Source organism: Malaclemys terrapin, chromosome 5, assembly GCF_027887155.1.
Source record: "Malaclemys terrapin pileata isolate rMalTer1 chromosome 5, rMalTer1.hap1, whole genome shotgun sequence".
Taxonomy (NCBI): Eukaryota; Metazoa; Chordata; order Testudines; family Emydidae; genus Malaclemys; species Malaclemys terrapin.
This window is the reverse complement of record NC_071509.1, coordinates 20,811,392-20,838,927: the sequence shown is the minus strand read 5'-3', so window position 1 is coordinate 20,838,927 and position 27,536 is coordinate 20,811,392. Positions and strand designations below refer to the sequence as shown.

The window sequence follows — 27,536 nt, the reverse complement described above, 5'->3', positions numbered from 1 at the left end:
TTTTATCCACCCTGCTTCCCAGGGAAGACTCATTACATAGAGCAAAAGATGAGACTACAGGACATATGATCTATTTCTGTGGCAGTGTTTTGCTTTTATTTCAATAATAAAAAATGCTTGATAGAACATTTAGAACCATTTTCCCTTGCTTTCCCACTAGAGCCCCAACCCTGCTCCGACTGAAGTCATCAGTAAAACTTCTACTGACTTAAATGGCACAAGATCAGGCCCTCAGTGCACAGAAGTAGCATGGGAAGATGGGCAGGCAAGAGACTCTAATGCTGCCTTTATGGCACAATTTGCTTGTCTCTGCAAAGGCAGCAGGGACAGAAGCACTGTACAGATCCCTCTACAGTACTGGATTTCCATCTGTCTCTACCTCTCTTTGTAGATTGACTCATCAAATTTAAAACTTAAAGTTCTTAGTAAAATTGATTCAACTGTTCATTATTACATCCACCTATCTACAACCCAAAGTCTCAGAAATCATGGATATAATGTTAAAAATCTATGACTCCCTCATGGCAAAAAAATGCAGCCTTCACTGTAGGCAAAATTCATTAGTACGACTGTGCTGTTGTATACCACTCTGGTGATGCAAAGCAGCTGCAAACCCAATTTAAGAGTCGGTTACACCATATTTTCAGCTGCTTTGTATTGCTTGAATGGCATAAAGTAGCCAGAATGCACTAGTGAATTTGGCCCTATAAATATATATTTTAAAATGTACTTTGCAAACAATAAGAGTGCAATAACGCACAAGTTAAACAAATTTAATGAATGCTCAAATAAATTTAATTTACTGCTTCGGTAAGTGAAAGAGGTGTTTATTTGGAAAGCTATGAAAATTTCACAATTTATCTGACAAGACACAGCAGGCTTTGGGGTAAGGGAAAAAGATGCTACTTCTCACTTCAGATCAAATGAGATATAGCATCTTCCATCCACAGATCTCACAAGCATTACAATGTTAGACCTCAACACTCCTTTACAGTAGATAGCATGCACATTTTAGAGATGTTCATACACATTAGTGATTTGCTAAAGGTCAAATGCTGACATAGCTAGGAATAAAACCCAGGAATCTTGACAGCTAGACACTTACTTGGTTAATACATTAGACTTTAGATAAAACTCCCATTTATAAAAACAACATTCTGTTGCTTGTAAAGAATGCCCCTTTACCAATGTCCTAAAATTTCCACAGGTATGTGGTGGTCCATATGAAGAATTAAGAATGAGCACATCAATGGGTGGGAGTGCAGTAGGAAGTAGCAGTAACGTTCATCTGATTGAGATGTTAAAAACTAGAACATACTACCAGCCAATTTTTTTGAAAGGTTGCTTGTAAACATAGCCTCTCTCTGAGGGAGGCCCAACACTGGACAGCGCATCCTCCCAGCCAACTGGGGTCATGAATTGTCAGTCTCAGTGAGGAACTGCAATTTTTTTTTTCTTAATTGGTGGAACTGAGAAAACAGAAGCATGGTTTAGGTTACAATTGCCCTAATTTTGAAGCTTTGCTCATACAGATACTTTTTTAGTTACACCACAAGGTCCAAATTCTGCAGGGGTGCATGAGCACAGGTCCCACTGAAGTCAATGGAAGCCTTGCATGCATCTTGCATTGTTTTCCTGTACTTAGGTGAGTAATGACTAAGAACTCTGATTATTGAGAAGGGTTGTTATCACTTGCTATTTATTGTGGATTAGTTACAAGAAGTTACTGGTGTACTTTCTGCAAATCTTTCAGTTCTCCAACATTTTTAGCACTCTTATTTCCTTAGCTGCTGTCCTGTGTTATGGAAATAGAACTTTCTGTTTAGATTAGATAGACTAAGGGTGTTATAGTAGTTGATTTCCTAATTAAGGTATTGTCTATATAAAAAAGATAATATCCTTGACATGCATGGCAAATAAAAATATACTATTTTCTTTAATCTGTTTAAAGCTGATACCTGTGGTCTCATCATTTAAAACCACTCAGGCTGGGGCCATGGTATTCTTGCCCAAATTGCTCTAAGCTGATATTAAGTCCATATGTCACTCCGTATGTCCGCTGTTGTTACTGTTACCTTTGTATCACTACACTAAACACCAGAAGTTTTATATTAATCAAATTAGAGAAGCAATACCACTGTTCTCTATCTGGTAAATGTCCCAAATTCTCCAGTGGTTATGCCCTACTCCTATACCCCAGTCCCTCTGTCTACCTCTGCTTTTATGTGCACCATCCCAGCTCATGCTCATTCTCCATCTGAGTCAATCCAACCTCCCATCCCCTGGCTCCTGTCCCACTCCTCCTCTGCTTCCCCAAGCCTCTGGTTCCTGCAACCCCCTCACATTCTTTCTTGCCCCATTTCCCACTTCTGTGCATTCCAATGCGGCCATTTCCTCCTTCTCCATACTACCTGGGTGCCAGCAATTGGAATATTGAAAGCACAGGAGAGTCTCCCTGATCTCAGATCATGTGCCTATGGGTTACAACTACCCTACACAGCCAGGAGCAGCATTTGCAGGAAAAGTCCTGTTCTGAGCCTTGGGTTGAAGCATGCTCAGTTGCTCTGTGCAAATGGCATAAATGCAGTGCAGTTGTCACACAGAAGCTGTGAGGGGAATGGAGCATGCTCAGTGCAGATGGAATCTTCAGAAAATTTAGCTGGCAAGCAAGTCTCTGAGTATGCACAAACTTCAATTTGGTTTTATCACTTGGTCAAATTTGGACAGGTTTTTCTGGGGATGGTAAAGGCACACCCCTGACTCGGGGTAAACTCCCCTGCCCAAATTTCAAGTTCCTGATCCAACGTGTGGAAGCATTACAGCCTCTCAATGAAATAGTTGTAAGAATATTTTTAACATGGGCAAAATGTGTTGTTTGGACCTTAATGTGATCTTAGAAACATCTGAACAATTTTAGTAGGTAGGTAGAAAGAGTCAGGCAGACATCTGGGATGGATAGCTTCAGCCAAGCAGGATAAAATTTGGCAAAGTTATAAGCAACAAAAAACCGGGTCTTATAAATGGGAAGTCTTGAGCAATCATATCTACAGGCAGCAGTACCAGTTCCACCTTTAAGAAAGAATATCAGTGGGACTTGGTTCTTAGGAAATTATTCTTTTTTGATGAGTTTAAGAGTTCATACAGAAAAATTCTTAATTATTAGTTTTATTTTTACTCAGTAGTCATGATCACAGTCAATGCTGTAACCAAAATGTAAGAATCTACAATAGTAATAAGCAAGGAGGTATTGTGTGGTAGATCAGATCATACCATTTTTTGAGATTCCAACTTACCAACCCTTGCTATAAATGAAACCCTATAGCAAGGAGTTGGCTAACAATCTCAGGGAAAAAAAGTTCTGTCCACAGTGCTTAGGGAAATTCTGTTAGCAATAACCATGAAACATTCAAAACATAGTCAAGTTGTATAGCTGGCATGGTTCTGATTCCAGTGTAGACAAAGGCCTTACTCAGATAAGCTATAGCTAGAGTGGGGAGGGGGAAAGCTATGGACCAAAAGCATAAATGACTACTTCTAAAAAATCTGGAATTCCTGTTGTGTTCACTCCTGACAAAGATATGAATAGAAAGGCAATTATTCTAAAAAGATACAGAGAAACCATTTATCTTTCTGATAAATGGGGGAAATATATATATACTTAGTCAGAAATCTATTACTGTCTCCTGATATCAACATTTGGAGAAATTAAGTTTGTTTAAAAAATAAGGCATTACATATTACACACAATATACAAAACAGGAACAACTTGAGACAAACAAATAGTCTTTAAATCCCAACTTGTAAAAAGTATTTTACAGAAACTGGTCACAGTGCACTGAACTCATTCCTTCTTTTCCTAGCAGTTTCATTTTAAATGACTTGGGAACTATATTAGAGTGCAATCTGACAGCAAACAGAAATGAAGTGCTATTTACACCAGAAATATTAATACTAATCAGTAGAACAAGTCTGCTGTTGAGAACAAACCTAAATAATATTCTGAGGAATAAGAAACAGTGCCTTTCAGTAGAGTTGCCAGGAACAACAACAACATAATCCCCAAAGCCAAGTAACATCCATATCATAGATAACGTAAGTTTCTGTACTTTAAAACCCTTAAGCATTTCCAGCTTCATTCCAATTAAAATACATAATATATCACACATACATGCTTACACTTAAGTGGCACTCTTGGCTTTTGTACAATAAAGATTTAGTGAAAATATACATCTTGACACTTAAAACTAAAGTACAAATATACAATATCTGTAAGCCCATACATAATTTTTTACATTTATAATACACTTTACATAGATAAAAACATTCAGAGTTCACTCATCCTTTTATTTTTTGGCTACAATTCTCTGATTTAGAGTCTAGAGAACTCCTCTTCATCATCAATGTAACCAGATTTAAAACAGACCTGAGAAAGAGACAAGACAAAATGGCTGCATTTAGTTAAATAAGTAGCACAGCTGGTGTTTTGTGGTTGGCTTGTTGTTTGTTTGTTTGTTTGTTTTTGTTTGTTTTTTTTAAATAAATAGAGTCTATACATATTCTTTTATAGAGTCCATATAATTTTTCTACTAAATAAGTAGTTTTGTGGATATCAAAAGGAAGTAGCAGCCACCTCAAACCAAAGCTCAGACTATTTTCACTTCATCTAACCTTATTTTAATTCTTTCCTTGTGAAGTCAGTAACAGAAGACAAGATTTATAAACAGTATCTCATAGCCAATTGAAGGACCTCAACCCATAAAATATTTGCAAACATTCTTCATCAATACAAAGCCCAGTTTTTGAAGACACCTTAGGCAAACGAAAAATTATAATCAGCTATACAAGTGCAAAGCAAAACTGTGGTCAAAAGACCAACATTTTGACTGTAGCCATGCTAGCCTAGGAACTATTGGTACATTTGCAAATTATTTTTCATTCACCAGCTGGGATAGCACAGTGCCTGCAAAAGCTGAAAACAGTATTTTGTTATGTAGTCTCCTGTGGATCAGCCAGAGATAACTGTACTGGATGAATCAGTAACAAAATGTCATATTACTGTATAAATTAACCTACATATTTTGGTTCTATGTTTCAAGGCCTTAGTGAATTTTCTGATACTCGGACAGTGTAGGGATTAAAATATTTCTTCTTTTATATTTCTCATATGAATAATTGAATGTCCACATTCAATATAAATAGTTTCAAATCAAAAGAATGCAGATGTCTAGTCTTCCCTCAGTGTAGCTATCTAGCTGTCAATAACTTAAATGGGAATCATTCATAGGCATCCAAAGACTAGATTCTTGAATAAGGTATAGGCAGGTAACACATCATTCCTATGTTAAAAACAAACTGGAAATTTTCTTATAGGTATAGATCAAATATATTTTCTAAAAATGGTACTCTGTTGTTTTTCCTTGTTTAAAAAGTCTTTTTTATCGTAACCAAAAGGTCAGTTCACACCAACATTCAAATGCCCAATCGATGACAAAAATGTTTAATGTGCTATTATAATGCACAGCTATAATGCGGATGCTTCATGATTTGTTCCTAGCGATTTAAAATAATTAAATCTCTATTGAAAGCCAACATTATTTCTATGGTTCTTTACTGGGATGAACTTATCCTTCCCAAAACAATTTCACTCTGAATTTGTATACGCAGAGCAAACAAAATTGTATATGCTGGTCTGCATGTGAAACACACTAGTAAACAGCCTATTTTGGTCAAATATATATGCCAATAGACTGTATTAAAACAACCTATGTTTCTCATGTCTTTCATGGTAAATATTTTGGGGTGCGATTCCTAAAGATTGCTCAATTTTAAGATATTTTAATATATTTATTAAACATTAGGTCTTAGAAGTGGAGTTAACTTGCTCATTGGGGAACCCATGTATATCTACACCATCTCCCAAACAACAACTTATCTCAAAATATACACACAACCCTAAAATATCCTGATGTTTGTCTCCTAACATTTCTTCTTCGGAATCACTGTCCATTCAGTGATCATATTAGACATCTACATTTAGTCCAATCTACAGTTTTGATGATTTTTTTCCATTATAAGCCTTTTTTATAAATAGTGAGAGACTGTCATTTGATAAACATTTTAAATTAATTTAAAAAGCAAAGGCAAAAAAGTATTATATATTTGTATTGTATAAAAAAAAACCAAAAAGCCATAGGTAGTACTTTTACCCCTCCCATGAAGAGTCTGTGAAAGAAGCCTCTCTTTGGTCTAGGAGTATCTTTGCTCATATCTAGGTCTTGTGACAAAGTGACATCAGGTTCATATATATTGACCTCTTGAAAGCATTCTGTTTCAATCATCTACATGGAAAGAGAAGATACACAAATGAAAAACTCAGTCATATAAAGACCCCCAGACATTATTCCAGTTCATGCAAGATGCATAACAACTGGATTCTTTGCTGAACCAGGGCCACACAGAGGAAGATACAAAATAGCTTTAACCACCTTTGTGCAACCTAAAAGGTATTTTATTTTACAATTAGCTACTCTCAGTCCCGGAAAGCCAACACAGCTGACAGGGATCAGCAGGACACAGCTGCTTCTCTAGCCACACCCTCTTTATTGCACAGGCAAGTCCACTAAATTTATGGCTGCTTTGTGACAGTGATCATGCAAAAAGCAGACACAGTATAGCCATAAATCTGGGCCCTTATGTGAAGAAACTAAGACCAGCTTTCAATAATTCTTGTTTGAACCATAACATAAAAGCACTCTTATAAGAGTGCCTCACATCCCTCCACCCCAACAAACACACACTTTGCTGCTGAATTTCCATTGCCCAAACTGCAACATGCACAACTTCTTGAACTGTATTTAATCCATGCCAATACATAAACATGGATATCTCTTTCTCCCATCTTCTGTTTCAGGGCAGCCTAACCTGGAGTAGGTGAAGCTGGATATGCAATCTCATTAATTACAATCAATCCAGTGTGTCAGCCACATTGGTAGGGGGAATTAACTCTATACATAGTCCTAAATGAATTCATTCATTAGTCAGTTTGGAATACTTATTTAGAAAGCAATATCTAGTAATGTTTGATTAAAGTAATAACTGCTTGTTCTGAAAACCTAGAGCAAGGATAGTCCACAGAGTTCTACACTGTGGCTCCTGGCTGCTCTCAACATGAATACACAGGTATGATCTATTTGAGACCCCTGTAATAACAGCTAACGTTGAGTAAATTTATTTTTTTGTACTTTGAATGGCACTCATTCAGGTCCCACTGCTTTGAATGATAATATTAGAAATCTTTCAGAGACAGGATCAAAACAAGAAGTGTGTTCATTGTAGCGGATGCTATTGTTTTCTGGGCAGCATTCACTAAAGCATAGGGTGATTCAGCTTCCATCTGTTCAATTTTATGCAAGTTAAGTATGGTCCTTGGGCTCCTATCAAATTGTCAATGGGGCTGTTAGTTGGGAACATTCTGGAGCAAATGCCTGAAGTAAAAAGGAAGTTTCATCATAAAGCCTGGTTAAGGAAGTTAAACAGTTTTGTATTTTTTAATGTTCATTATTGTTACACTAACACAAACAGGACTTGTTCAAAGTACAGTACCTCATTTTGCCAAGGGATTGAGACGCAACCTGTAACAAATTTGGAATAGAAGTCATCATCTGTAGTATCCAGGTTCACTCCTTTTACTGTGGAGAATTGCTCTATATCCAAGACATCCTTACAATACACTGCACGTGGCTGCAATATGAAACAATGATTGCTTCTTTGACAGAATTTTTATTTTCAGAGAAAACTGGGCAATTAAAAAAAATATCTTAGGTTCACATTGTTGCCTATTCACTATTTATTTACCTGAACACCAAAAGGATACTACTATACCCTCTAGACTAGTACTGCTTAACAAGTGGTGTGAGACCTGTAGGGGGTCATGAAATGACACCCGGTGGGTTGCATGCAACCAAGAGCAGCAAAATTAATGGTCACTAGGTCCCAGGGGGAGCCCTGACAGAGAAAGGAAGTACTATAGCAACTTGGTTCCTCTCACATCCTGAGGCTGTGGCAGTTGACTCCTGCTCTACCCACTGACTCCCAATCCCAGGGAAGTTTCTCAGTGCCCAACCTTCATTTGTCAGGGGCAGGGGAAGTAGTGATTTAAAGAGCTGGGGAACCAACTTCACAGCCCCTTCGAGCTGTACTTGGGACATGGGTCTCAAAACCCTTTACAAAAGGAAGTGCCATATAAACAGCTAAATATCATCATTTGACAACACTGAATTACATTTGCATTGTGTTGCCTATTTAAATAATTTTGTCAGGACTCTCTGGAGACAGGGCTCTCCTAAGTCTTTGCACAAAATTCAGGTCAATCATCTACAAATATTGCCACCTCCCTATTCAACCCCCTTTGCAGATAATAACTAGCTTCTGCACGCACCCTTCCTATTTTCCAGTGCAAATTGATTTAATTAACATAGAAGTATATTGTGTCTATTTAAGTACTACCGTAGATACATCTGTCTCATCTACTTACATCTGGTAAAAACGGAGGTTCTAACATGTTTGCTTCCAGTCTCTTGAAGTTAATATTCTTGAAAATGGGATGCTGTTTTACAGCAGCAGCTCCATCTCCAGTGCACCCCAATCGTTCCTTTGGATCTTTGGCAAGTAACTGCACAGAAATAGTAAATATATCACTGGATTAGTCTTTTATATATGCCCTTTTAAAAATTATCTTTACAGTATTTTTCAATAGAAAAATATATATAGGGTTTTTTTTTGTCTCCTTTGCTTACTGAAATCTGCAATTGAATGCTGTACCAAAGTGTTAACTTTTAAAGAACTGGAAATCTGAAATATGTGGCTTAAGAGCATTAAAGTATTTTTGTTAGACCAGTTTAAGTTACAAACATTCTGCTTTTTAATTATTATAGGTTCTACCCATAGTTTAATGAGCTGCTAAGTTATCTCTATGTACTTATGTTTATATACTTGGTGATCATATATGCTTTGCCACATATCTTGCTTTCCTCAAATGCAGATCTAAAATTGTTTCAGTATGTTAGTAACTCTAGGCAAGATATTTTTGTAAATCAACCATAACAAACATATATATTATAAATATTATTTTTCTAAAAAACTCTTCAACTGTGTAAATGCATGTTATCTACCAAATTTAACTGGATTTTACTCCAGTCAATAAAGGTAAAAAAACCAAGCTGTCCTATTACATGGTCTTTTTCTTTACACAAGAGAACTAATATGCTGCTTTTCTACCACATCTTCCCCATATTAAATCCCAGTTTTTTTCCTGTTGAGATGGCTTAACTCTGCCCTTGGTTATGCTACGTTCAAACTGTGGTTTAGCTTGAGGATATGGACTACGACATCTATAAAGTACACCATTTTGTAAGTTACAACGCAACAAACATGAAGAGAAGTCCTCAGTTCCTAAGTCTGACAACAACAGCATGGAACTGTTTATGGACTTCTATTATATCAATAGTTGAATCACAAAAAGAGATGAAAACGACCTATGTAGGTCACCTAAGCCATGTCACCTGAATTATGAAAAATTTCCAACAAAATAAAGACACTAAAATTTAAAATTTCAGCTCTTTAAAGAGTGTTAGAAATTTAATTTCCAAACCTCTACGTCTCTTCACCCACCATCCTGCAGATGGATTTTGCCTCCTCTGAGAATCTGTCCGAGTACACTTCCTGGTCTTCCTTCACTCTTCGGTCTATCTCATTCAGTTTGACCTTTTCCTTACGCTTCCTGAATGGTGATTGTCCTTGAATCATTTCATAAATTAGGCAGCCAAGACCCCACCAGTCAGGGCTGAATGTATACCTTTCATTGTTGAGGATTTCTGGAGCTACCAAAAATAAAAAATAGAAAGATTAATGTGTTTTAGTTTTTTTCCCATTATTTGATCAGTAAAACAAATCCACTAAGCTAACATTGCACTCTCCTAAAAACAGACTGTACAGTAATAGTGGATGTCCAGAATTACAGAAAGTCCTCATTCCCATATTAAGGACTCTTTTGCTCAGCTAACTGTAGGTCCTTAATTGCTTCTTTTCTAGATCAATATGATCCTTAAGTCATTTTTTAAATGAAGGTAAAATTTTCACAAGCTAAGCACCTAAGTGACTTAGGAGTCCAAGCCACATTTTCAAAAGTGACTTGTGCAGTGTTAGATCTGCATTAGGAGCTTCGAGTCAAACAATGTCAATGAGATTTAGGTGCTTTTGAAAATTTTACCCAGAATAATTAACTTTCTGAGATGGCTACATCTAAAATTTAATTTTGTAATTTTATCAAACATGACCTTGTGAAGCTGGCAGACCAGGTGCCAGCTCATGCCAAGGTGCCTAGGCCTCATTGAACACTTTCAAATGCATCGCTGGAAACCATTCTTGCTTACTTGTTTGTTAGCATTATCAAAATAAATATTAGAGTTATAACAATGTATTTAGACTTTATGGAATGGTTGTGGGATGCTGCATGTATTAATCCTACTTATATCTGTATCCCATGTAATTAGGGTAATGTTTAAACGTTTTCTCTGTAACTATACAAACGTTTGTTAAGACTGTAAATTCCCCACAGTCAGGAGACAAGCATTACCATGTGCGAAATATTAATTTACCCCAACAGGTGTTATTTCCTGGCCATCTGGAAGGATTACTGAATCCAAGTGGGCCATTGCGGAACAAAGACTTTGTCAATTGTTCTCCCCACCCACCCATGAAGAGGTTATGTGCAGGAGCACTTATCCTATCAGCTTGGATTCTATGGTGGGTGTGTGGGGGAGAGAGGGGGGTAAAAATCCCTGAAAAGGAGAAACTGGATTTCTGATGGTTTCTGGACTCTCGGGGACAAATATTCCTAAACATAAGCAAGAGATCCCCATGCTGTCTAGCATGGGCCAGCCCGGACATATAGAGCTGCTTATTATAGAAGCTTATAGTACCTTTTTAACCCTAAGACTAACTCATTTGTGTACATATGTTTTTTAACCTTGTTAAAAAAAAAAACCTTATTTATTTTCTTAGTTAATAAATCTTTAGTTAGTTTATTACAGGATTAACTACAGGCATTGTACTCAGATCTCAGCCCAAAGACTACTGACCTGAGGTAAGAGACTAGTCCTTTGGGACCGGGAGTAAGCTGAATTTTGTGATTTTTGGTATAAAATGACCATCTATCACATAGTCCAGCTTGCCTGCGTGACAAGATAGACTGGAATGCCCAAGGGGACTGTCTGTGACTGCATAGTAAGACTGGTTAGTATGTTAGTAGTTCACACTTGTTACTGGGTTGGTGAAATCTAATGATATAATATACAATCAGATTGGGGTTTCTACCCTGCTTTTTGACAGTCTGCCCTGAGGCTGGAACTCACGGTTGTGAGCCATTACAGACAGCATGACACACCTATTCACATACTGTATCTTTTCTTCACACTAATAATGTCCCAAAACCAAATCAAACCCAGTATGATTCTGTATTCTAGAGTCACCTATACTTAAGCAAGTGTAATAGACCTCACTAGTATGGTTTAGCTAGCTACAGGCATTTTACATACCCATGTATCCAACTGTTCCAACCCGCCCTCGGACTGTTTCTCCTTCTGGGATCTGCACAGCTAATCCAAGATCTGAAATCCTGATGTGTCCTGTTTACATTGAAATTAATTACACAAATTCAACAAGGAATGAAGTATTAGCATTTTCAAATATATGGGATTTCCATAGTATCCTTCACCCTCCATCCCAACAAATCACTTATTAGAGCTAAGACATTACCTACACAGACAGAAGGGCTTCTCCCACGGGCATAGGTAGTATATCTCCCCGAGAGGTGGTATTTAGTTCAACCGAAGAATTCTTTGGTCTACCTAGCGCTGGTCTATAAGGGGGGTTAGTTTAGTATGGCTACATCTCTGAGGGGTATGGATTTTTCACACCCCTGACAGACTTAGTTATCCTGAAGTAAATTCCACACCCCTGAGAGACATAGCCATAAGCTCTTTAATCAATTTAATCAAAAAACATCTTTGTGTCGTCTTATCCTTCCATTTTACAAATTGGAAAAAATGAGGCACAGAACTGATATGCTCAAATTCACACAAGAAATTTGTGGCTGAGCATGGTACAGAATACTTCACATGAAAACATGACTGTAGGCTGAATAGGCTTTCTGAGTTTCCATTTCAACTCCTATGTTTATTCAGCAGCCAAAGGAATGGCAATATAGTATCATATTTAAGTCTTTATTATACTGTATTAAGCTTCTTGACTTCTTAGTAGAACATTGGAGCTTGCTCCATTTCATTCTTTATGTGAGAAAGATTATGCAAAATTATCAGTTTCCTCTCAAAGACATTGTAATAACTAGAACAGAGTGAAAAGTAGAATATCCATCCCACAGGAAATTCTGATATTTCAACATTTGTTTCACATACTGAATCAAAATGTTTCAAAGAACAAGTTCCAAATCAAAATTTTTTGAAAGTGTAAAATTAAATTTAATTAAATTAAATATGTTCAAATCAGTTCAACATTAAACTGCATCAGTCAATGGTTCTGCAATGCCTCAAGAAGTTGTAATTCAGATGTGTCATGCCCTTATTCCTCTGCATAGGCCAGGCTCTCTAATCAGATTACGTCTACTATAATACACTACACTCATTTAACTCCCATAAGGCACCACGTTGCTCGGTGAGAGGGGAGACCACAGGGCATCAGGGGAGAGAGTCCACCCAGGGAGCCCATTCCATAGAGAAAAATGGGAGCAACACAAATTACCCAAACTACAACATTCATGAGATACTGTGTCACCACAGGAAGTTGAAATTTAATGTTGAACTGACTCAAAATTAAATATTTTGGTTCAGTTCAACAAACCAAAATATTTTGATTTGGGTTGGCTCTATTCCTAACAAACTAATTGATTTTTGTGCTGCGAGAAAAAAATCAAAATAATCAGGCAAAAAATCTAAATTTTCCCCCCACAAAAAAAAAATCAGTTCAGTAGAAACTGTATTTTCCATTGGAAAAATCATTTAAATGGAAAATTTCCAATCAGCTTTAGTAATAAGATAAAGAAAACACATTTTGATAGCTTTTAGGACAGGGGCAGTGTCTTCATACATGTTTGTACAGTGGCTAGAATAGTAGGGCAATCTCAGTGGGGGTCTCTAAGCTTAACTGTAGTTTGAATATTACATAATTTTCCATAGAGCATTTAGAAGCAACTGATAAAAATGAAGAATATCAAATATAAATTAGCACACAAGTGGAAGATCCTAGACGATGATGCCCCATTTTGTAATTGTCTCAGACCAAGTCTTTTACTCCTGGGGGAATTCTGTACTACTGTGCACGTCTGTATGAATTCTTGTTTGCAGAATTCAGGTAAAATTGTCTTCCAGTCAACCCCGTGAAGACCTCAATTAGCCACATTAGATCCAGTGCTAAAAGCTGTCTGAAAGAATCAAGGAATGAAATTGCAGTGTATTCTATTACTTTCGGTAAAGCAAGAACAGGCAATCTTTTTTCCACTCATATAAGCACACTTGCATGCTAATATTTTATTAATTATGTCTCTGGTATTGTAGAGAAATTGCTAAACCACCTTAAATATCTTTGCACTGTACTCAGAATACATTTATACATTTTTAGTGTACGTGCCAAGAAGTTTATGTTTATTTACCACAGTCATCAAGGAGAATATTTTCAGGCTTCAAGTCTCTACAAAGCAAACAAAAAAAAAAGCCAGTTATCTAAAAGGGAAAATTATAGCCACTATCAAGTGTGGGTTTTGCAGAAACTACAAAATTGCTTTCCGTAGAAAACCGTGACTTAAGTGTGAAGAGACTATAAGAATCTCAACTTTGCAACTTTATTGTTTATAATACATATTTAAACAACAACCTGATGAACTATAGATTAAGAAGTTTTACAGTAGAAATTGTCAGAAACTGATCCCCTTCCCTGCAGAAGACTTTGATGAATCCAAAACAAAATTTCCCTGGAAAATGTTGACTTTGGGGGATGGGGAAAAATCTAAACCCATACACATCAAAACATGTGAAAAAGATTTTAGGCAAGACCCGGGTGTTCAGTGTTTTGACAGAAAAGTTGACTTTTCCTTGGAAAGCAGATACTCCTCAGGAAAAATATAATGTAGCTTATTTTCAATGAAACATTGGGTTTTCAGCTACATTAATTTTTTTTAACTTGAATCTGATACCAATATAGGTAGAGAACATAAGAATGGCCATACTGGGTCAAACCAAAGGTCCATCCAGCCCAGTATCCTGTCTGCCGACAGCGGCCAATCCCAGAGGGAGTGAACCTAACAGGTAATGATCAAGTGATCTCTCTCCTGCCACCATCTCCACACTCTGACAAACAGAGGCTAGGGCTAATAGTCATTAATGAACTTTATTTATTGATTTAGTTCTCTTTTAAACCCTGTTATAGTCCTAGCCTTCACAACCTCCTCAGACAAGGAGTTCCACAGGTTGACTGTGCACTGTATGAAGAAAAACTTCCTTTTATTTGTTTTAAACCTGCTGCCCATTAATTTCATTTGGTGGCCCCTAGTTCTTATATTATGGGAACAAGTAAATAACTTTTCCTTATTCACTTTCTCCACACCACTCATGATTTTATATACCTCTATCATATCCTCCCTTAGTCTCCTCTTTTCCAAGCTGAAAAGTCCTAGCCTCTTTAATCTCTCCTCATATGGGACCCAGTCCAAACCCCTAATCATTTTAGTTGCCCTTCTCTGAACCTTTTCTAATGCCAGTATATCTTTTTTGAGATGAGGAGATCACATCTGTACACAGAATTCAAGATGTGGGCATACCACGGATTTATACAAGGGCAATAAGCTATTCTCCGTCTTATTCTCTATCCCTTTTTTAATGATTCCTAACATCCTGTTTGCTTTTTTGACTGCCGCTGCACACTGCGTGAACGTCTTCAGAGAACTATCCATGATGACTCCAAGATCTCTTTCCTGATTAATTGTAGCTAAATTAGCCCCCATCATATTGTATGTATAGTTGGGATTATTTTTTCCAGTGTGCATTACTTTACACATTTATCCACATTACATTTCATTTGCCATTTTGTTGCTCAATCACTTAGTTTTGTGAGATCTTTTTGAAGTTCTTTACAGTCTTCTTTGGTCTTAACTATCTTGAGCAGTTTAGTATCGTCTGCAAACTTTGCCACCTCACTGTTTACCCCTTTCTCCAGATCATTTATGAATAAGTTCAATAGGATTGGTCCTAGAACTGACCCTTGGGGAACACCACTAGTTATCCCTCTCAATTCTGAAAATTTACCATTTATTCCTACCCTTTGTTCCCCATCCCATCTTTTAACCAGTTCTCAATCCATAAAAGGATCTTCCCTCTTATCCCATGACAACCTAATTTATGTAAGAGCCTTTTGTGAGGGACCTTGTCAAAGGCTTTCTGAAAATTTAAGTACCCAATGTCCACTGGATCCCCCTTGTCCACGTTTGTTGACGCCTTTAAAGAACACTAATAGATTAGTAAGACATGATTTCCCTTTCCAGAAACCATGTTGACTTTTGCCCAACAATTTATGTTCTTCTACGTGTCTGACAATTTTATTCTTTACTATTGTTTCAACTAATTTGCTCAGTACTGATCTTAGACTTACTGGTCTGTAACTGCCGGGATCACCTCTAGAGCCCTTTTTAAATATTGGCATTACATTAGCTATCTTCCAGTCATTGGGTACAGAAGCTGATTTAAAAGGACAGGTTACAAACCATAGTTAATAGTTCCGCAATTTCACATTTGAGTTCTTTCAGAACTCTTGGGTGAATGCCATTTGGTCCCAGTGATTTGTTAATGTTAAGTTTATCAATTAATTCCAAAACCTCCTCCAATGACACTTCAATCAGTGACAATTCCTCCGATTTGTCACCTACAAAGGATGGCTCAGGTTTGGGAATCTCCCTAACATCCTCAGCCGCGAAGACTGAAGCAAAGAATTCATTTAGTGTCCCTACAATCACTTTATGGTCTTTAAGTGCTCTTTTTGTATCTTGAACGTCCAAGGGCCCCACTGGTTGTTTAGCAGGCTTCCTGCTTCTGATTTTCTTAAAAAACATTTTGTTATTACCTTTTGAGTTTTTGGCTAGCTGTTCTTCAAACTCCTTTTTGACTTTTCTTATTACATTTTTACATTAAATTTGGCAGTGTTTATGCTCCTTTCTATTTACCTCACTAGGATTTGACTTCCACTTTTTAAAAGATGCCTTTTTATCTCTCACTGCTTCTTTTACATGGTTGTTAAGGAACAGTGGCTCTTTTTTAATTCTTTTACTGTGTTTTTTAATTTGGGGTATACATTTAAGTTGGGCCTCTGTTATGGTGTCTTTGAAAAGTGTCCATGTAGCTTACAGTGATTTCACTCTAGTCACTGTACCTTTTAATTTCTATCTGAAGGATTTTTTTCTTCTGAAAGTATTAGCAAGTTTTGCATTAAATGTATTTGAGTTTAAATTAAGAACATTGAACACTGAGTATTAGGGCTGTCAAGCAATTACAAAAATTAATTGTGATTACTCGTGCTGTTAAACAGTAATAAAATACAATTTATTTAAATATTTTTGGTTGTTTTCTACATTTTCAAATATACTGATTTCAATTATAACACAGAATACAAAGTGTACAGTGCTCAGTTTATATTTATTTTGATTACAAATATTTGCACTGTAAAAAAACAAAAGATATAGTAGTTTTCAATTCACCTAATACAAGTGCTGTAGTACAATTTATTTATCATGAAAGTTGAACTTACAAATGTAGAATTATGGACAAAAAAATAACTGCATTCAAAAATAAAACAATGTAAAGCTTTAGAGCCTACAAGTCCACTCTATCCTATTTTTTGTTCAGCCAATCACTCAGACAAATGAGTTTGTTTACATTTGCGGGAGATAATGCTGCCCGCTTCTTGTTCACAATGTCATCTGAAAGTGAGAACGTGTTCTCATGGCGCTGTTGTAGCCGGTGTTGCAAGATACTTACATGCCAGATACACTAAAGATTCATATGTCCCTTCATGCTTCATCCACCATTCCAGAGGAAATGCATCCATGCTGATGACGGGTTCTTCTCGATAACAATCCAAAGCAGTGTGGAGCAACACATGCTCATTTTCATCATCTGAGTCAGGTTGATTTTCTTTTTTGGTGGTTCGGTAGTTTCCGCACCAGAGTGTTGCTCTTTTAAGACTTCTGAAAGCATGATCTACTCCTCATCCCTCTCAGATTTTGGAAGGCACTTCAGATTCTTAAACCTTGGGTCAAGTATTGTAGCTATCTTTAGAAATCTCACATTGGTACCTTCTTTGCGTTTTGTCAAATCTGCAGTGAAAGTGTTCTTAAAATGAACATGTGCTGAGTCATCATCCGAGACTATTATAACATGAAATACATGGCAGAATGCAGGTAAAATAGAGCCGGAGACATACAATTCTCCCCCAAGGAGTTCAGTCATAAATTTAATTAATGCATTATTTTTTAAACAAGTGTCATTTGCATGGAAGCCTGTCCTCTGGAATGGTGGCCAAAGTATGAAGGTGCATACGAATGTTTAGCATATCTGGCATGTAAATGTCGGCTACAAAAGTCCCATGTGAACGCCTGTTCTCAGTTTCTGGTGACATTGCAAATAAGAAGTGGGCAGCATTATCTCCTGTAAATATAAACAAACTTGCTTGTGTTAGCAATTGGCTAACCAAGTCGGACTGAGTGGACTTGTAAGCTCTAAAGTTTTGCATTGTTTTGTTTCTGAGTGCAGTTATGTAACAAACCAAAAAAAATCTACATTTGTAAGTTGCACTTTCACGATAAAGAGATTGCACCACAGTACTTGTATGAGGTGAACTGAAAAATACTGTTTCTTTGTTTATTATTTTTACAGTGCAAATATTTGTAATAAAAATAACAAAGTGAGCAGTATACATTGTATTCTGTATTGTAATTGAAATAAATATATTTGAGACTGTAGAATAACATCCACAAATATTTAATAAATGTCAATTGGTATTCTATTGTTTAACAATGCAATTAAAACTGCTATTAATCGTGATTAATTTTTTTTAATCGCGATTAATTTTTTTGTGTTAAATCGCGTGAGTTAACTGCAATTAATCAACAGCTCTACTGAGTATACAAAATAGCAAAGAATTTTATTTTGTGTTGCAATTCTGTATTTAACCATGGTATGTTTTGCACTTGCCTTAAATACCATTGTTAAACTGTATGTAAAGATCTTCCCAATTTAAAAAAAAAAAAAGATTTATAAAAAGGCATAAAATGTTAAATTATGTTTTAAATTGAGTCCACTTTTCATAGCATAAAGACAACACACAAACTAAAACAGAAAACTTAATTAGGTATAATTCTCATTAAAAGATAGTATCTAAAACCATATCAACAGAGCACAAATTTGTAATAAGAATAATTGTAATAAATAAGGACACTTCTGAATAAAAGAAAAAGATGCATTGAACCATTTAGATCAAATTAAATCTGGTAACACTTCAAGATTCATATTCACAAATTAACCCATTTCTTGGCAATACATCTTCATTTCATTATTCTTAGAATAATGGTGACGTGAATTTGCTCATGTTCAAGTTTTACTGAGTATTTAACCAGTGAGATCAGCTAGATGAGACTATTTAGGAGCTCAACAAAACAGATTAGTCAGTGCAATATTGTCCTCCAAGCAAATGAAGATTCAAAACAAACACGTGGCAAAGGATTAAAACTATGTGATTTAAAACCATGGTTTTCAGCCTGTGGTCCGTGGACACCTGAGGTTTCACAGATGATGTCTAAGGGATCTGTGAAAGGTAACGGTGAAAATAAAGTTTCAGATTCCAGAAAAGACATTCCATTTTTCTGATCAATCAAAAGTATATGAATACCCCCACCTGCCGGTCAAAACCCAGAAGTGCAGTCCTTACCATAGAAGCCCACAGTTTAGCGCCTTTTCTCACACTGCATCAAATGCCATGCCTAGCACATGCAACATTTATAGTTACATTTGGTGCAGTCTGTTTTAAGTCTAAGACTTCTGTGGTAGGGGCCCGTGCATCACCAGTTGAATTTCCAAAGGGGTCCTCGATTTGGAATTTTTTTAGGGGTCCGCAAATGAAAAAAGGGTTGAAAACCACAGATTTAAGAGACTACAAAGATAATGGTGGTCAGAAGGTAGCGATTTGGAAGACATTTCTGTTTCATATAGAGAAAGTTAAGAATATTTTTAAAAGACTGCATAAATTTTAGGCTGAAAAATCTAATCTACTTTAAGAATTCAAATCTGTTTGAGTAAACTATGGCATGTAAATTCTAAACACAATACTCTCTGCCTAACTGGGACAACTCCCAGGGAACTAATTAAAACCTAACCGTACTTAATAGCAATGACTGTTGCTTAATGGGGACAGTAATTAATTTCTGGCATGATTTTGACAGCCATTAGCTTAAGAACTACTGGAGCTACAATCCAGGTGTTAAATGGTGCCTAAGATGAGTTTCCAGGCCTGGTGGTTTGCGAGATATTGGACTTTGGAACTGTCAATGGTCCCTTGGCCTGATGGTGCTTTTTCTTCTTGGGCTGCTGGTTAAATGGAAAACCAGGAATGTCCTTGTTTTCAGGGTCTGTGCATGTATGTTTTTCAAAACAGAGTTCTGTCCCAGTTTTTGTAACCCCTTGAAGACTCTGGCCAGCTGCAAGAGCTGCTAGCCAGCAAGGCTGGACACTAGGTTATCAAGTGCAGGGACCAGCTACCAACAGGCTAGTCACATACTGCCATGTTTCCTTCCTCTTCCATGAGCATGACAGACAGATACTCTTGAAAACCTGGACTCTTTGAGGGCTAGTGCAGCTTCCTGGTCTTGTTTACAAAAGCTCTCTCCCCGCTCCTTCCCAGGCACATAATCCTACTTCAAAGATGCTCGTAACCCTACTATGCTGCACCAGGAGTGGGACAGTGGGAGAGAAAAGGAAGCAAGTTGTAACCCTCTCTTCCGTAAGTACAGATTTCTCTCTTGGAAAAAATCCGATCACCCTTATCTAGGCAGGAAATGTCAGAACAGCTTCACACTGCCTAATCTTGGCTGTTAGCTTGCTTTTACATGCCAACAACTTACTGTGATATGCTATGCAGAGTCTCACAAGCTGCCACCAAGCATGCTCATTCCCAATGCAGGTAGTGCCCTCCTCCCACTCTGGGCTGTCCTTTAAAACACAATGGGCCCCTGTAGCTCCCTTGACAACAATATTAATATCAAAATAGTAGGCCTCACTCTCTAGTCCCTTACTGGCATCAGTTTAACTTCTTTGGAACAGATGAAACTAAATTGGTGTAAAAAAGAGAAGAATTAAGTCCAGTGACTCTTCTTAATGGTAGAGCTATGGTAATAAAGGATTTTACAGTTTGCCAGCAATTCCAGAAAAAAAAAATCTGAAGAATAATTTGATTCAGGCCAAACAAAACATTTTGTTCAACCCAAAACATTTCAATTTTGACCATTTAACATATTTTATTTTAAAATATAAAGTTATTTGGAAATTGAATAAAAGAAATTGAAGTGTTCATTTGGAAATTGTTGACATGAAAACAATTGGATTAAGTCAACACAAATTTGCTGTGTTTCAGTGTTAGTGAATCTGCATTTTTTTTTGCCAACCCCTCCACCCCCCACCAAAAAACCATGACTTTCAGTCAAAAAAAATTTAATTCTGTCATTGGTGATGAGCAAGGTGTCCTAATAAAGAAAATTATATTGGTTCAAGTTAATGCTGCTACTTTAGAGATTAAGAAACTAACAGAACACCATAATGTTTTCGGCTCCTCCTGAAGGAATTGCAATAGCAATTGAAGTTAGAATCATTCCCAGAGGTGTGTAGACATTGACTCTGGACAAACAACAATGAAATTTTGGCACTCCAAGTTGCTGTATGGGTCTGAGAGCAATTCTGGTTAAGCAAAATGTGTTAAGATCAGTTCAATTTTCTTCCATTGCATACTATGGGCCCATCTGCACTGAGGAACTCAATTTTAAGAGTGTTGAGCACCCTCACTGAACTCCATTTAAAGTGAACAGAAGCTACAAGAATTCACAAGCTCTGGAAAGTCAGGCCTGAGATAATTATACTAGATAAACAGCAATAAAACCAGTCTGGACTACAACATAACATTACTATTATTCGTATTATCGGAGTGCCTAGGGGTCCCAGTCATGGATCAGGCCCCATTGTGCTAGGCACTGTATGAACACAGAACAAAATGACAATCCCTGCCCCAAAGAGATTACAATCTTGATCCTGTTCCAGTTTTCAAGTCAGTTTTTGAAAAGTTTTTAAAGTGAAAAATGTTGCAGTTTTATTGTGTGTTAAGAATGGAGCTTAAGTTAACAGTTAATGGCCTCCACAATGGTTTCCAAGTAGCTAAAGGAGGAGCGCACTGTTTAATAAATCTGTTGATGAACATTCCTCCTGTCCCACCCAAGTACAAGCAACCACTGGGAAATTCTTGTGATAGATTATTGAAATAAAGTGGGCACAGTCCACTATCTAAAAAGAGGATGATTTTTTTCAATTAGGTATGTTTTCCTAAACAAGGCAATGCTACTGATTTCAATTTGATTCATTTCAGGGATTACTCACTTGTAGCGAGTGGAAGATTCAAGCTCTCTCAAATGGTCAGCACAATACTAGATGACAAATGAGTGAAGTAAAATATTTATGAATTAATTGTCCAATTCTACAAGGTGTTGAGCATCCTGAACTACCAATTAAATCCATGACAGTTGAGGGTACTCCATTTCTTTCAGGGTCAGAATCATGGTTTGTAAAGAGTTGTGAGATCTTTAAGGCAGAAAAAGCATTAAGAAAGATAAATAGATTTTATGAAATTGGACTACTGATGACTTTGTGTATTATAATCAATGTAAGCAGAAGATTAAGTTCAAATATGTAAGAAAGTTGTGTCACCATTCAAACTTTCCCTCTGAACTTGACCTAAGGAAAATGAAAGCCTCTTTCAAAACATGTTGGAGTTACGTCAACATAATGATAATCTAACAGATCTACTCTCAGATATTATTTAAAAAGCTTTAAAAGCTAACAGCAATAGAGAACCTTCTGTGCTGGAGGAAAGTGTAGAGAGGTGGAGCATGTTAATTATTGCAATTGGAAAAGAAAACAAATTTGTAAAAAACACAAACTGGACTCAACTGAAAACCAAATCAAGTTACATTAGGAGGATTATGGATTTGTCCACCAAATCCTATGTGGAGGAAGTCAAATTATCTGTATACATTTTTTCAAACTGACTGCCTTAAGTTTTAGGCTTCACCATTTCCACATAGATACATTCCTATTAAGAAATCAGAAAGCTCAAGAATTAACACAGGATTTTAATCACCACAAAATGCAAGTGACCTATGTTCTGAACATAGCTGTGGAACCGGATTATTTTTCTACATGATTTCTATAATCAGATATTACAATTACTATATTCCTGATTCTATAAAGAAAACCATTTGAAAACACTAATCAATTAACATTTTTTAGTGGTAGGTTCTTCCCTGACAGGTACAGTATATCAAAAGAACAAACCTCTTTCTGCTTTAGATGAAACTGATCATTTTATATTGAAGAGGGAGAGAGAGATTTGACAGAGTCCACATAGTAGTCATAATATCATCCAGATATTTTCTAGTTTTATTCCTCAGGGATCACTGAATCTCAGACCTTATTTCCAAATGCCCACTTTGTTGACCATTTACATATTAGGCAGGGACTGCTTTACAAAAGTCTTACACTGTGCTGCATAGATGGTATAAGTATTAGGACTGAACATAAGTCTTTTTCCTGAATGTGTGCAAATTATCCAATATACGGATGTGTACTTATCTCTGCTCATTGGTTCCCTTACATATGAAGAAGTGCAGAAAGCAATAACAGAATAGTTTTGGTTTCTGACTGGGATGTAACTTTATTCTGGGTTATTTGCAGTGATATTCTGGAGGTATACCTCTACCCCGATATAACGCTGTCCTCGGGAGCCAAAAAAAGCTTACCACGTTATAGGTGAAATCGCGTTATATCAAACTTGCTTTGATACGCCGGAGTGCACAGCCTCCCCCCGCCCCCCCCGGAACACTGCTTTACTGCGTTATATCCAAATTCATGTTATATCAGGTCACATTATATCGGGGTAGAGGTGTACTGCACAAGAATGAGATGGTTGTTGAATTTCAGACAGCTTTGTGAGACTAATGTCTCTAAGAAGCACTTAGTTCATCAATTTCTATCTCATCATTTATTATATTGCATAAGGAAAGAGAGGGCTCAGACTCAAGCAAGAACATACAAGATTCTAAAATTTTTAACAGAAAATAGAAAACTGGAATCCAACAAGCAGGTAGGGCTCAATCTCTTTTAGGTTATGTTAATATTTAACAAACTAGATTCAAACACTAATCAAGTCTCCACAGCTTTTTATTTAGCCCTGAGTTAAAGGATCCAGCCACAGGCCCTGTTGAGGTGGCAGCACTACAGAAATGAGTTTGACAGTCTCAGCCTAGCTCGCTTCTTATGGTCATCTCAGAAACCACTACACAATTTGGCACAATTAACAGTGCCCGATCTATGACTCGGAGTGCTGCAGATTAGGATTAATATGTACCTGCAGATTTGGGTGGAAAAGAACATCCGACTGGCCTTACAGGGTCAGGCCATTAGTTCATCTAGTTTAGTATCCTCCTTTCTGACAGTGGCCAGTAATAAAAGCTTCAGAGGGAAAGAACAGAATAGGGCAATTTATAGAGTGATCCCTGTCCTTCAGTCCCAGATTCTGGCAGTCAAAGATTTAGTGACATCCAGAGCATGGGGTTGCATCCCTGACCATCTTGGCTAATAGCCATTGATGGACCTTTCTTTTTTGACTCTTCACAACATCCCCAGCAATGAGTTCCATGGGTTGCCTATGCGTTGTGTGAAGTACTTCATTTTGTTTCTTTTAAACCTGCTGTCTATTAATTTTATTAGGTGACCCCGGTTCTTGTGTTATGTTATTCACTTTCTCCACATCATTCATGATTATATGGACCTCTACCATATCCCCCTTAGTCATCTCTTTTCTAAACTAAACATAGAATCATAGAATATCAGGGTTGAAAGGCACCTCAGGAGGTCATCTAGTCCAACCCCCTGCTCAAAGCAGGACCAATCCCCAACTAAATCATCAACAGTCCAAGTCTTTATCTCTCCTCATATGGAAGTTGTTTCATACTCCTAATTATTTTTGTTGCCTTTCTCTGTACTTTTTCCATTTCTAACGTATTTTTTTTTTGAGATGACATGACCAGAACTGTATGCAGTATTCAAGGTATGGGCATACTATGGATTTATACAGTGGCATTATGATATTTTCAGTCTTAATATCTATCCCTTTCCTAATGGTTCCTAACATTCTGTTAGCTTTTTTGACTGCTGCAGCACGTAGAGCTATCCACAATGACTCCAAGATCTCTTTCTTGAGTAGTAACATAATTTATACCCCATCACTTTGTATATATAGTTGGGATTATGTCTTCCAATGTGCATTACATTGCATTTATCAACATTGAATTTCATCTGCCATTTTGTTGCCCAGTCACCCAGTTTTGTGAGATCCTTTTGTAACTCTTTGATCAGCTTTGAGTGAACGATCTTGAGTAATTTGGTATCATCTACAAATTTGCCACCTCATTGTTTACCCCCTTTTCCAGATCATTTATGAATATGTTGAACAGCGCTGGTCCCAGTACAGATCCTTGGGGCATCCTGCTATTTACCAATCTCCATTGTGAAAACTGACCATTTATTCCTTTGTTTTAACCAAACATTTGTTTTAACCCTAACTTTTAATCAGTTACTGATCCATGAGAGATCACCTTTACTCTTTCCTCTTATCCACGATTGCTTATTTTGCTTAAGAGCCTTTGATGTGGGACCTTGTCAAAGGCTTTCTGAAAGTCCAATTACACTATATCAACTGGATCACCCTGTCCACATGTTTATTGATACCCTGAAAGAATTCTAGTAAGCTTGTGAGGCATGATTTCTCTTTACATGCCTCTTCCCCAAAATATAATGTTAATATGTGTCTGATAATTCTGTTCCTTATTATCATTTCAACCAATTTGTCTGGCAATGAAGTTAAGTTTATCAGCCTGTAATTGACAGGATTGCGTCTCAAACCTTTTAAAAAAAACAACAACAACAGTGTTACATTAGTTACCCTCCTGTCATCTGGTACAGAAAGCCGATTTAAGTAATAGGGTACATACCACAGTTAGTAGTTCTTCGATTATATACATGAGTTCCTTCAGAACTCTTCGGAGAATACTATTTGATCCTGTTGACTTATTACCATTTAATTTAAAACTTGCTCAGCAACTAGTGAAAGCTACTGCAACTGTCATTCACTTCTATAAACACTCATTTCACTCAAACCATTTAAAAAAGGAAAAGGAATCAAATGCTGTTTATGAATAATTGGCATATTGCTTCTTAATTAACCGAGAAACACACTAGTACAGATATAGACAGTAGAAAAGCCTTTTAATTATTGTTATGATAGACACTAACCCAGTATGGAAGAAACATCAATAGTTATATACTATTAAAGAAAGAAAATTGAAGTACTTTCAAATTAAAAGTAAGATTAAGGGAAGAAGGATGATTTTGTATTGAAGCCGCAAGTCTGAAAGACCTGGATTTTATCTCTGACTCTGCCATTGACTTTCTGTAATACCTTGGGCAAGTAATTTGACCTTTGCATGTCTCAATGTCTTCTCCTTTCCCAACATTTTATCTATGAGGAAAAGAGTCCCAATTTTTTATAATTTTATGCACACACTCACAAGCCCAGGTTATACTAGGTGCTTTACAGAACAAATAAACCCAAAGTGTTTACAATTGAGTTGCTCCTCACTCATTGCAGCGCATCTAATGTACAGTAGAGGTTAGACACAGACCATAACAATAAAGTCACATGGTTATTCAGTTATGGTCTATGCACATCTTGATGGTTCAGTTAATTTAATAAAAAAAAGTCTTGTGGGAGACAGAGCCTGGGCTAGAGAGGCTGCCATGGATTATGAGACATATATTTTAGATAGGTGCCATGGCAAGGGGCATTCCCTCGTTGTACAGCATTCACCACCACTGAATTTGTACGTGCAGGGATCTCCTCTCTCCACATCTGAATATTGCTATGTCCCTGACACTCATCATTTTCCAGGGAGAATTCTTCTGTTATTTTATAGTCAACCATGGATCGATGCTTATTTTAAGCGTATACAGACTTTTTGGATAAGAATTTTAACGGAAGAGGGACTAGGAAACAGCATTTCCAATCTACAGTCAGAAAAAAAAAAATACCACACAATTCAATGGAACTAATAGATCATTAGCACACACAAATAGGTATACAAAATAACCTAACAGCTTTGAAGCAAGAAAAATCAATTTAATCCTATATGCAAACATGCAGAGTTGACAAGTTGCAAGGCATACCTTCTTGCAGTTAACACTTACCTGTAAACAATTCTCTCTCTGTGTAAGTCCTCCAAGCCGCAGCAGAGCTCTGCAGCATAGAAAACAGCCCTTTCTTCATCAAAGCCAGGATTTCCCATGTTGTAAATGTGAAACTTCAAATCCCCTCCATTCATAATGGTTAATACTAAACATAGGGCATCTTTAGTCTCATAGGTGTAGGATAAACTAACCTAAAGACAAAAAATACTTGTTGGTTCATTCATGACCCCCAATTTCATCCCTTCTTTCTAATTCAGTCAGTAAATAGTACTTTTATAATCAGCCAATTAAGCAATAGGTTAACCCTGCTAAAGTTATGTTTCGGACAACCAGCCATTTTAATTTCCCAGAGTGTACGGGGAAAACCCACAATCAATCACCATTGTTAACTTTGGGGCAAAAGAGTCCAAACTGATTATTAGCCAAGACCAATACCACAGTATGATGAAAACTTGTACAGGAGAATGGCTTATGCCCCCTGAAACACCACCCCAGATATCGGATCTCTTAATGGCTATGCCCTTCCGTTTTCAGTCCACATGGATGAAGATAACTTGCACACAGAGTACCTTTCCATGAACACTTAGAAATGCATAATCACTGTTTGTAAAAAGTGAGACTTAGAGAAGCACACAGAGAGGCTGTAAATTGCCCCAAGTCAGACAGGGTCAATGACACAACAAGATATATAACCCAGAATGCCCAACTTCAAGTCCCTTACTCTAGCCACTAGAATAGTCATTTCTTTTCTTGATAACAGCACCCTCTAACAGTGAAATGAAGAGCTGCATGAAGCCAAGCATAGTATCTCCTCTCATTGGTTGGCTGGAGACACAGTATCCAGAATGAGGCATCAGCAGGGCA

General features: G+C 37.0%; 1 protein-coding gene across 3 annotated transcripts in view; it reads right to left on the bottom strand.

The window, feature by feature from the left end:
• Positions 1 to 134: 134 nt before the first annotated feature.
• Positions 135 to 27,536, bottom strand: part of GRK4 (G protein-coupled receptor kinase 4) — a 79,612-nt gene continuing 52,210 nt past the window's right edge. The window contains exons 9-16 of one of the 3 annotated variants that reach the window (XM_054028813.1): positions 26,673 to 26,863; positions 13,724 to 13,761; positions 11,595 to 11,684; positions 9,670 to 9,878; positions 8,534 to 8,671; positions 7,603 to 7,740; positions 6,201 to 6,338; positions 135 to 4,423 (exon numbers count right to left, since the gene is read on the bottom strand). In XM_054028813.1, the coding sequence (XP_053884788.1) occupies positions 4,370 to 4,423; positions 6,201 to 6,338; positions 7,603 to 7,740; positions 8,534 to 8,671; positions 9,670 to 9,878; positions 11,595 to 11,684; positions 13,724 to 13,761; positions 26,673 to 26,863 (996 nt within the window). In that variant the 3' untranslated portion in view covers positions 135 to 4,369. The remainder of the gene's footprint in view (positions 4,424 to 6,200; positions 6,339 to 7,602; positions 7,741 to 8,533; positions 8,672 to 9,669; positions 9,879 to 11,594; positions 11,685 to 13,723; positions 13,762 to 26,672; positions 26,864 to 27,536) is intronic. The other 2 variants (XM_054028814.1, XM_054028815.1) reach the window with 2 other exon arrangements.